This window comes from Talpa occidentalis, unplaced genomic scaffold (assembly GCF_014898055.3).
Source record: "Talpa occidentalis isolate TD23 unplaced genomic scaffold, MPIMG_talOcc4v2.1 talOcc4.11, whole genome shotgun sequence".
Taxonomy (NCBI): domain Eukaryota; kingdom Metazoa; phylum Chordata; class Mammalia; order Eulipotyphla; family Talpidae; genus Talpa; species Talpa occidentalis.
This window is the reverse complement of record NW_023601104.1, coordinates 52,177,937-52,190,140: the sequence shown is the minus strand read 5'-3', so window position 1 is coordinate 52,190,140 and position 12,204 is coordinate 52,177,937. Positions and strand designations below refer to the sequence as shown.

Genomic DNA, 12,204 nt, shown 5'->3' with positions numbered 1-12,204 from the left:
GTTCCAAATCTTGGTCACATATGAGGTCAATCTTGGTATAAAAATAAAAACTTCCCTTAAAAATTTCCTCAGCTATGATAAGCATAAGCATGTTTTCTTATTAGCCAAGTTTATTATCTTCATTCCCCAAATTTCTTTCTAGCATAAGCCTTTATGCTTATGAATGCAAAGAAACCACCCATTCTTTTAATCTTTGTTGCTTTGACATTATTGAAAAGCATCCTTCCTTATCAGTGCTAAATAAAGCATAAAATAGGCACATTTTATCAGTTAAAATAAAATGGAATGGTATATTAGGTCTGCAGAGACTCTATATGCTTTGACATTCTCCCTCCCTGGGATCCTGGATTATGGTCTCTAGTGTGTGATTAGTTTCTGTGAAGTGGCTTAGTTCCCAGGGCCATAAGAGGATTCTGGTAGATTCGACTACATTTGAATTGCCTGTTCTGAAAATCTCTCATGGATGCTAAAAACCAAAAATTTCAGTCTCATCCTGAACAATGAGTTGAGGTTTGACAGGTAAGAAGAATGTCGTGTGGTTCACTGTCACATGGGCTAGGTGGGAAGGGTGAGAAAAGAAAGGACACAGATAAATTTGGCGGGAGTGGGGTGGGGCATCAGGGGAAGTTACAGTTTTTATGACTATTTGGGGGATATGGGGAAAGCATGATACCTGTCATGACTATGGTAGTATTACTATTTGATTTCTGAAATCAGTGTATCCCTCTCTATTCTCATACCCTTGATAATGGCTTTTATTTCCAATCTGTGATTCATCCTTCCCTCATTTCCCAAGTGCAAATTGGGTTCCTGTTAATTAATTGCTGTAATGGCCAACCTAGGTCTGTGCACTTGAGAAACCACAGGTAGATGCATCTGAATGTGATGTCATTTGTTGGCATTAAATATGAAGTTTAGTTAAAAGTGTGTGTATATATACACACATGTACATTCAAAGTGGCAGCACAATAATCTGATATTAAGTATAGTTTTGTAATGTGACATATTTTACAAAACAAAATGATTAAAAGTTTGTGCTAGTAAGGCTTTTGTTTAATTGAGACCAGTTTATGCTTGGAGCATTTTAATTATATAGCTATGTCAATTAGCCTATTTTATTGCTTGTGGTTTAACATTATTAGATTTAGATTATAATCTCTAATGATCATTTGTCTCTGACTTGTTAACTAGTATGTTGTCATTAAAATAAATTTTAGAATTATATTGTCAGTGTACTTAGTTATTATCCCATAAGTAATACAAACAACTGGAAGAACTTACGCCAGGTGGTATAATAAACTCTCTTATCATGATTCATTTTCAATGTCAAATTATACACAGATTCTAAATGCTAGACATGCCATATGTCTTATACTTGTGTAAGATATACAAAACTAGACCTATTTCATCACATTTTTTAGGGACATGTAAGTAAATGTAACAAAATTTGTGGTTGGCAAAATGATGATCCATTTATAGGATATTTAAGTGTACTTTAAGTTTTAGGTGTGAATTGTAAAATGCACAGTCATAGAATATCAGACTTTAAATCTTCTCGCTCGGCTTGTGAAAGAAGACTGTAATTAGATGTGTCTAGGATCACAGGGAATTACTTAAAGTATAATTGGGTTATCTAGGTTGATCTGATACTTCAGAAAGATAATGTTTTTGAGGCTCTGTTCAAAAGCATGTTCAAAATTATATAGCACAGAAAATTTCCTTCCCTCTGTGGCTTTGCCAAGATGTTGTTCCCTTATCTAGAGCAATTATCTAGCCTGACTGCTCACTCCGGGTTATATATTTCTTCAAATTTGAAATTGTTTTACTATAACATAAAGAAATTTATTAGTCTTCTTTACAAAATCATAAATGCTAAATCAAAGTATAGCCCAGCCTACTTACACCCAGCAGAGGCATTTAGATTTTAAACAGGCAAATGACATCTTAATTTTTACCAGATATATTTCTATTTCTTTTATAAAATAATCTATTAGGGAAATGACTAAGCAACAATCAGGAAAAGTATCTGTTTGCCCTAAATTTTTAGAATAACTTGATAAGCAGCCAAATATGTACTAGCATAACTTTTGAAATTCAGTCTGTGATCACCGCTCAGAGAGAACCTAACTCACGACCCTTGTGAATATGTCAGCATTATTTTAAGGGGTTAATCCGTGCCGGATCCAGCAAGCAGAGTTGTTACTTAGATTGCAAGGGAGGGAATCAAGTCTCGTGACTCTATTTAACACTTGAATTCTTTCTGCCTTATCTTATAATTAATTACTAACATTCCCTGCACCCCACCTGTTTTTTCAGTCCTAGAAGGCAAGATCTATGTTTTATTCACTTCACCTGAACCTGCAGATGGGGATCTCAGTAAATATTGAGACAGAACTCTGTCTCGAGGACTATAAACCACACCCTTTCAACTTCATCAGAGGAATCTTGTGCTTGTCATCGTTACAATTGGTTGTATTTAATCTGAAGTAAAACACAATGCCCAGAGCTCACTTTTTTTTTTTTTTTGAATGACCATTCACAATCACTAGTTACTTAAATTTGGAATAATAAGGCTATGGACACAGAGCAATGCTAGAGGGCACCCATTCTCCCCAGAACTTGCTAAAGAAAACTGACGGATCATCTCTAAAGCCAGCAGCCTCTTCTCCAGGCTGGCGGAGTCTCCTGCATGGGTGACAGCAGAGCCTGCCTCCTCCTTCAGTTCAGTCATCTGCCTTTCGGGGGCCAAGGGTGTTTCTTCTCCTGGTAGCTGATTTCTCAGCGTACAGGATACTAACACATGCAGTGGCAATGTTTCTAGAGAAGTGCTTTCTAGGGCCTTTTTCCAAAGTTGGTGGGCGGGTGTGTACATTTCAATTTCAAAACCTCAGACGTGTCTTTGCACGTTCAGTCTGACTTTGGCCATGCTCAGTCAACCAGTAAGAGAGCAAACATACTCTGTAGGAGCAACATCTTATTTCAGTAAAATACGCTAATTACAGAGAGTTAAAAAAATCTTTATTTAATCTCCCTACAGTTATCCCTTTAATGTGTTCTGTAATTGCAAACCTTTAGTCTGTTAATCTCTGATTCATTAGTGGATTTCTTAAGTGCTTATTAAGGAGCACGTGTAGCAGTCTGGTAATTACTAATAATCTTTGTTCATAGCACATTTACAAAGATCTCTGCAGGGAGTTTCATTAGATTCATCACTTACTGTCAATGTACAGTTTTTATTAGTGGTCTCCCATCCCTGTGAAATCTGAAATTTGGGGTTTTACAAAACAAAATGAGATGTCTCTTCTCTCTGATGGCTAAAATCAAATATTAAGTCTGTGTATCACTGTCCCTTCAACAAAGTATCATGTCTGCTCTTCCATTTTACTCCTGAGGAGAAAAGCAAAGAGGGATTAAATTACAAATCTCACCCATTTATACTATTTATCACTGGCAACACTGGGATTATATCTGGTGACTCCTAGTCTGTGTCTCATTTCCCCAATATGCCTCAACTCCTCTGACACAAAGGTGTAATTTTTATGTGGCCTCGTGTATAACATAGCATAAAATTCTACCCAGGAAAAAGAGGTTCACTTAGGGGAGTATTTGGTGGTAAGAGCCACATAAACCCAGCCTAAACCACACCAAGTCTTCCTAGCCTCTCCTTGATAGCTGGAATCCCTTCAGCAGGGGGCAAGTTCAGAGACAGTGTATCAACATACAAGCCACAGTAAGGATCCATGACTAGTATGAACGCTTTTCTGGAAGAGGGTTGACTTGGGGAAAGCAGGGGTGAGTACAACAGTATTGAACTGGAAAATGACCTGGAGATGATGCTACAAGGCACTTTCCCCTGACTCACTGTCTTGTTTAGAAGTAGTAGCGATACCAAAGAGATGGTTTGATGGCTTTTCTCCCCATCCCACCCCCAAAATCTCCATAGATTTTCTCCCTTAAAACACCACAAATAATTATACATTCTAACTAAATAAGAGAGTTTGTGTTGCACATACGTAGCTTCAGGACAACCCTCATCACCTACCCCAATTTGATTCCTTATAACTCAATTGCTGACCTTTATAGTAATATATTAGATATATATGTATATATGCATCTATATCCACTTGTGTGTTTGTGTGTGTGTCCTGAAGCCTCTAGTCCCAAAATAGACTCCACTGGCCATCAGTATTTTTAAGAAGATGGCACAGGTTTCTCCTGCTATTTGAAAATAGCATTAATGTTCCAATATGGTATGAACTGGTAGGTCTTTTGACGGTCCTGGGAATATTATTACCAGTAATTTATATGGAAAAATTTTTAGCATTCCCAGCCTAAAAAATAGTCTTACCAAATTATACCAAATAGAAATGATCTCAAGATAGCAAGGGAAATCTATAGAGATATTACTTTAGAAACAAAGACATTGCCTAAATTTTGGAATTTTCAAATAATCTCAAAGTATTAAAGTTGTTTTATTTCTTGCACACTTTTTTTTATGGCCCTATCTTATGAAGAGCTCTGACAATCTGAATGCCTCCAGTGCCATTGGTAACTATGCTGAGAATCAGCCACAGACTACTTTAAAATTTGGAATCAATGACTGAGCACACAATTAAATCAGTGGGAAATGTCATGGTTCTTAACAAGTCTAGAGAAAAATGTTTTGGTGAGAACTTCCTTTGACTTTTAAAAATGGGCTTGATCGCTTGCAAATGCTATCCTCCTGACTCTGGTAGTTCATGTATATGGCACAGAGAACATGGTAGGTTGTCTTTCCCTTTGGTAGAAGTGCTCCCTGGTACCTCGGTAGATGGGATCGCTGACTCCTGGGCAATGAAGCACAGGGCTTGAGTGATACTGTTTCCTATGTATTTCACTTTGAATGGATGTTAGGCCCTGAATATTTCTCAAGTATTACTCCATTGTCCAATTTGCCAGTTTGGCAGCAAGATTTCATTCTAATAAAAGAAGTTACTCAGATGGAGATTCCAGATGTGTCTAAGTTGCTTTTATTAGGACAATGGAAAGGTCCAACCTTTTCTTCTAAACACAATCAAGAGTAGTGTGGCTTAGCCTTTGTAATTTTACAAAGAGTTGTATTACGTAACTGGAAAATTGTCTCCCAGCGCATATAGAGAATTTGTAAGAACAGAATGCAGCTTGGAAAATGCTGATGTAAAGCTCTAGTCCAAGAGAGAAACCTTTTAAGTTGCTGAAATGCAGTGGAGAGGAAGAAGGAAATTGCTGTTTTACATGATTAACCAAAATACACTATAATTATATCAACTTGAAACAGATTCCTTAAAAGAACTGATAACTCTGTGATCAGAATAAGTCATGTGTAGTACAACTAAATACTGCATGTACTTTCTCTGCAAAGTGTGGACATGCCATGTGTCAGATGCATCGTGTAAGAGACAACTGTACTTGCCTTAGCCTGTTTAATGGGACCTCCAAATGCTTTAGCATAATAAAGAGTAGTGGGGAGGCTTTACAGAGGAATTAGTGTTTACTATGCCTGCTCATCCTTTTGCATTGCTCTGCAATGCAACACAGCTCATTTAATGTCATTTTGAAGCTGCCACTCCTGTTTGTAATTAACACAGCGTCACTCATCAGACAGTTTCCAAATGGAACACTCCTCAAGGATTCCACAGACTGCCTATGTTGCCTGTTCTAAATGGGTGGATAGCATTTAATCACAGATATTTAGCCCAAAGATATCCTTCCTTTGTCTTCCCTCCAGTGTCTCTCTCTGCAAAGTACTCTTCTCTGCCGGCCACAGTCCGTGACAGAGATCATCTCCAATAAGAGTGAAACTAGTGTTTATTCGGTGTCAGTAAAACTCATTGGCTGACATATGATCCTCTGAAATAGTATTCCAAAATATTTTTTGCATATGGTAATCATCTATTTGTACATCTCCTTCACCTAACTGTATATATTTATAAAGGGGTGGGTTATATTTTATTTCTTTATAACACCCTGAACAGTGGAGTACCTAATGCATAGTGTTCAGGACACATTAACTGAAAAAGAATGAAAACTTTATCTGCTGGATTTTGAAAAAAGAAATTGCAATTAGTGAAGGAAGTTCCTAGACTCCCAGTAGTCAGAACTAGTTAATTATGAAAAAACTGTACTCTGTGTGCATCTTTGTGTGAGCTGACAGAAGACCCACCTTGGTACTACCTGAGCAGGCAGACATCATCGCCAGAGCTTATGTCTCTAACCCAGGTAGTAAACGAGGAACTAGGGTTGGTCCCTCTCCTGCCTCTTTCAGAATCTTCTAGGCCCACTTACCTGTGAGACTCGCCAACCAAAATTAGTGGAAATGCTCAGCTGAGGAGCAGGAAAGGGTCAAATGCTCTATATTAGACTTTGACTTATCTGTGACATAAATACCCTCCTCCAACCAGGTTGGGTCTCCACCCACCCTGAGCAGCTGAGTCCTCCAACAGACAGCTGTGACATCTGTCCTGAAGGAAACTCAGCAAAGATTATTGGGAGTGGGAGGGCTGGAGGGAGGAGTGTTTCCTCTCACTTCTCTTGAAAGGGCAGCTTCCCCTAACTGGCCTTCCTTTCTCCCCACCTGGAGTGCTCCCCCTGGCTAACTCTTTTTACCTCTCTGAATCCCACAAGGACCAACTTAAATCCCTTCTCCTTCCTGAAGTCCTTCCTGAGCCTCCACAGAAAACAGTAATTGCTCCCCTGATAAACACCTGGGCAACTTGGGACTGGTGCTACTAGGCATTTTGGATATTCTTCCTCATGTTGTTAATTATTTTTTTCTCATGTTTTATATTTATTGTATTTCTTGAGAGTAATGGTAATGCCCTGGATTTTTGTAAAACCAGTAGCATCTTATATAATATGGGAAACGTTTTTAAAAATACTTAGCAATCCAGAAAGGAATTGATAAAGGCAAATGATTTTAATGGAAATTCTTATAGACATTATGAGAAATATGTATGAGCATGTAATTACAATTGTAAAAGTATTACAATTTTAAATCATTTTTCTTAAAAGAACAGTTAGAGTTTTAAATTTCCCAATTAGACTTAAGAAGTTTCATACTGAACAATGACTGTAGCTTATAAATAAGCAAATACAGAGATGGAGATGCTTTTTTTGAAGAATCATATTTTGCTGCTCTCAGTTATTTGTATATAAACCTACATATAGATTTCCTATTGTACATTTTGTGCTTAGAGTTAACTCATTTGTTTTGTAAATACCAAGCTATCTGATCTACATGCACTGAGTTCAAAAACAACAAATAGTGTCCATCCACCTGACCATCAAGTCATATTCTTGATTTTAAACAAATATCTGCTTACTGAGTCTTCTGATCCAGTGGTCTCACACACATCCAGTGTTCCCCTGGATCTAGAGCAGTGTAAATGAGCTAGCTGTACTGATATAGACAGACTAAAGAAAGCAAAAATAGAGACCAAATGAGATGTAGGGGGAATGAGAGTACCTGTCATAAATATCTTTAGGAGAAAAACCCCAGGGCAAAATTCAAAATCCAAAGTTAAGACCTATACAATGGAAACTTCCACATTTTGAAGGTGCTCTGAAATGCATGATCATACCCAAAAGAAAAAAGAAAAATCGAGCTTTCTGGAGTGGGATGCATTTTATTCAGCACCAACTCTATGCAGAGCACCTTGCTTCTGTGAAGGTTCAGTGGCCTAAACACCCACAAAAACCAACTCTGTCCATGATAAGTCCTGGTCACCGGCCATTCAGCCATACAACTCTAACTCTTGTTCTAAGCGCAGGCTTCTGTCTGCCAGAATGAATTCCAAAGTCATAATCAGGATCAAAGTTAGGCCATATTAGCTGCTCTGTATTCTTAACCTTTGTATTAAATTACCATCAAGGAACACTAATTAAGATAAGAAATAGAGCTACTTATTTGTTTCATATGCATCTTCAGATTTCCGAATTATATGTTAAAACAATCTTTGACATCTGTGTATGCTTTTCACGAAAGAAAAAAAATATAAATGCCCCAGGGTGCATCTGCCTGGTTAAGAAACAGATTGGAAAAAAAAAACAAAAAAAACTTTTCTACAGTTTCACTTAAAGTACAGAGAAATGTCATGATTTTAAGGCCACAAAATAAGGTAAAGATTATATAAAGCAAATAAATCAATAAAATATATAGCAAGACCCAAAATATTTTAGATTAATCTGTAAAAGCTGAGTTTCCTAAGACTTTGAAAAATGAGAAAAACTATTTAACTTGGATATTTTTGGTTTGTTTGATTCTGTTTCTAGATTCCAGATCCAGAGACGTGCAACTGATCCACATAGTTATAAAAGCTTAGGAGACAGCTTTCGAATGATTTTCCGCACAGAAGGGTATGTATGGTGCTTCCTGTACAGATTCTATGCTGTATAGGAGTTTCAATTTATCACTACATAACTTATGTCCTCAGTTTGAATGGCTTATTTTCCTATCTTTATAGGGGAGAATCTTTTAAAGGGTAGTGTCCTACTTTTTGTGTGTTTTCCCTAATAACCCAAGTGAAAACTAAATATAAATACAATAATAACTACCACAAAAATATTAATATTATTATAATTAATTGATGACCTGAGGTTAGTTTTTAATATGTGCCATTAAGGACTTTTTGAGGTTCTCATAATTAGGATTGCCTAAATATAATAGTTATTTTGGTACTTAAATATAATGCCTAAATGTATTTCTTTTTTTCATTGTATTCTATGATTATTCAGTCAAAACAGTTCTATATCAAAATTTGACATGTCAAATTAATCGTCCTATCTGTTAAGTGACCTGGTTAATAGAATATTTTGATTAGTTAAAATTGTCTTTAATGTATAGATTCGGTTAAAGATATTATCCAGCATAATTTTCCAAAGGATATCAGGTTTGCTTTTTTGAGGCTGATTTCATAAGAAAATTGGTTGAAAATAATAATTATACAAAAATAATACCATGCATTTAGCTCTACTGTGTATGAGGAATTCTTATATCTCTGTGAGGCATCTTCTGTTAGAATCCGTTCCATTTGGACAGATAAAGAAACCCAGATTCAGTAAAGTTAGTATGTTTTACATATTTCGTAGGTAATTAAATTGGAACTCCATTTCACATCTATTTGACCCCTAGTCCATGAAGATCTAACCACTACCCCTTCTGACAGATTATATACTGTACTGTATAGTATTACTACTTTGCTAATTGCTTAAGTCAAACATGTATCATGAATATTGTTCCATGCAGATATAGTCTTAAAAAAAAGATTTATTTATTTATTTATTTATTTATTTATGTGTAGAGGAACTTGAGTGTAGGTCAGAGGTACAGGGGTGAGAAGATTCATCACAGACAGAGTGGGGAGCAGAAATGGCAGATCTATTGAAATACACTGCTGAGGGGAGCACTGAGTGAGACAGGAGAGGTCTGCTGTGCCATGTGGGTCAGCTCCCTGCCTGGGGATCGAACTCAGGCTGTTGTGGTGATAGCGCTGAGACTTAACCCCTGGGCCACCACGGAAGCTCAAATGAAGGTATATTATTTTTGACAACAGCATAGTAAATAATCCACATTAATTAATTAATATTCGCATGCTAATATTCATGCTATGTTATTCATGCTATATTCATTCTCATGCTATTATTTTTGCACATGTGTGTGTGTGTGTGTGTGTGTGTGTGTGTGTGTGTGTTTCAGTGTAGCTAGCTATGGGTTTAGGGAATTTAGTGGTAGGTACTTTTTATATAAGAGTAGGAAAATAATCTTCCAAGAAGTATATACTGATATTATACCCTTAATGTTTAAGAGTTCTCATTCCCCACAACCCCTCAAACATTACTGATTATGATTTCTTGTAACTGTCAGTCATATGCATCTCCTGTTTATAATGTAATAGGTGAAAAATAAAACTGTGTTAGTATCCTTTTGGCTCTAATGGGATTGACCATACTTTTATATCATTACGTATCATTTCATTCATGAATTGTTTATTTGTGTCCTTTGCCCATTTCTCTTAGGTTAACTTTATTTTCTTATACACACACACACACACACACACACACACACACACTCGTGACAAAGGCTCAGCAAATTCTGGCCATTACTCTGGTGATGTGGTACTTAAGTGCCTACATTGGTTATATACCTGCATTTATGAACACTGGGATCAGGGCCTCCCTAGTGGCGCAAGGGGTTAAGCACTGCACTATGAAGCAACCCACAGCCACTGCAGCAAGAGTTGGATCCCCAGCCGGCCAGGGAGCAACCCACATGGCGAGGTAAACCTCTCCTGACTTGTCCGCTGCTCCCCTCAGCAACGTATTTCAGTCAGTCTGCCTGTTCTGTTCCCCACTCTGTCTCTGGTGGATCCTCTCGCCCCCTGCATCTCTGACCCGTACCCCAGCTCTTGTATGCATAAATAAATAAATCTTTAAAAAAAAAAAACACTGGGTCAAAATTGTGTCCATGTTACCCAAAATATAAAGTAAAAAAAACACCCAGTGCATTATGTAGTCAATATAAGTGTCCCTTTCCATTAAAACAATTATGTCAGCACTGCCAAGTTCTGTAAGCTGTAACAGATATCACTGAATTGGATGTGGGAGTTCTTAGTCAGGCTCTTCATTCCATGTGTGTTCTAGGAAAAATTTGATGTTTCTCCTTTGATATCAAGTAATATAACAAACATACAGTTTGTGTGGTCCTTGTATAGTAAAATTGGTCTTTTCCTAGTCTGTATATATAATTGCTTCTAGAGCAAATTGACATTCCTTCTGTAATGTCTTTAGATCTGGACATATTTTTAGCCAAAAACCAGAGAACCCCAGTTTTAGAGATGGAAATATTTGTAAAAATACAAAAGAAAAAGCTGCCCGTTATTTTTGTTACAGAGCAAGAGCTTTTCGTAGCCTTAGGTTAGAAAAAGAAGAAGAAAAGAAAGAAAACCTTTTAACACATGCTGCTTTGAATTTTTTTCCCCAGTGAAAGCAGTTCCATTTAATTTTCTTATTTAGCTCTTGGAGTGCACTTTGCTTTCAAAGTTTCTCTCACTCAGGTGCATAGAGTCAGTCTGGTCTTTGCAGGGAGATCATGTTAGTTTGATGATTAGCATCACTAGGAGAATTCACCCCTTCTAGCTTTTCCTGTCTCCTTCAAGGTAAGGGTTTTTTTTGAAAGCTAGTCCTTCTTGTCATTTAAACACCTTAAGGTCTGTTAGTGACCTTAGAATCTGCACAGCTCTCCCATTTTCCTGCTTTAAGAAAGTGAAATGGTATGCTTCAGCATCTTAGAGATGCAGTTCCCCACCTTTGCCCAGAATTCAAATGTTTTCCAAGGACAATAACTCAATCACAAGACCCCCAAATCCTTTTGCTTCTTTTAAAATTATTTTTCTTCTTTAAAGCATAGATCCATTTCATTTTTATTAAAGACAAAGTTTCTCTACCCAGTTTTGCAGAGATGAAATTACATTTTAAAAAATTCTTCCAAATTCTGAATAGGAATTTCTGTTATATGGAAACAGACCATCACTGTTTCCTCAACAGAGAAAGGAGAACTCAGAGGAAAGACACTGTCACTATTGAGAATGCCTCCATTTTCACTGTGATTCTTCATCTTTCTCTTGTTTGGTAAAATAAACTAACAATTCCCTCTTCCATAATAGTGAGCCCAAAAGACATTAAGATATAGCTTAGTTGATTAGGGCCTCTCAAACCCGTAAGTTTCATTTTGTAAATTCTCTAGGCAGACAGTGCCTGGTATCTCCATTTACCATTTGTTCATATACCATGCCTCACTTCCTCTTGCTTCAGAGTATCTCCAGAAAGTTTTTCTAGTCTCTTTTGTACTTGTCATTCCTTTCAAGAGAGTGATTGAGATGTTCAACAATCAGTGAGTAGATTACAAATGACGCTAATAAAAACCAGGACCACCCACCCCTTAGTCTTCCTCCTCTGAAAGCACCTACTAGTCACTCTTCCTCAAATAAGGAGAAAAAGAGTTAAGCCGAACTTAAGATATTCTGGTGACATAGGAAAGAAAGACATAAAACTAATATTTATCTTTCTCGGTGTACCAGGCAATGTATGAGGGACTTTTTCATGTATTATGGTCAGTACAACACAGATTATGTATTTTGTATAAGGTAACTGAAGAGAAATAAGAAGTTACACAATGTGCCTAAAGTCACA

The 12,204-nt window shown here is 36.9% G+C and overlaps 1 protein-coding gene across 4 annotated transcripts in view; it reads left to right on the top strand.

Annotated features, from left to right (window-relative positions):
• Positions 1-12,204, top strand: part of SLC25A21 (solute carrier family 25 member 21) — a 439,643-nt gene that overhangs the window by 311,177 nt on the left and 116,262 nt on the right. For all 4 annotated transcript variants that reach the window (XM_037501835.2, XM_054689960.1, XM_054689951.1 and 1 more), the window contains one exon: positions 8,290-8,373. In XM_037501835.2, the coding sequence (XP_037357732.2) occupies positions 8,290-8,373 (84 nt within the window). The remainder of the gene's footprint in view (positions 1-8,289; positions 8,374-12,204) is intronic.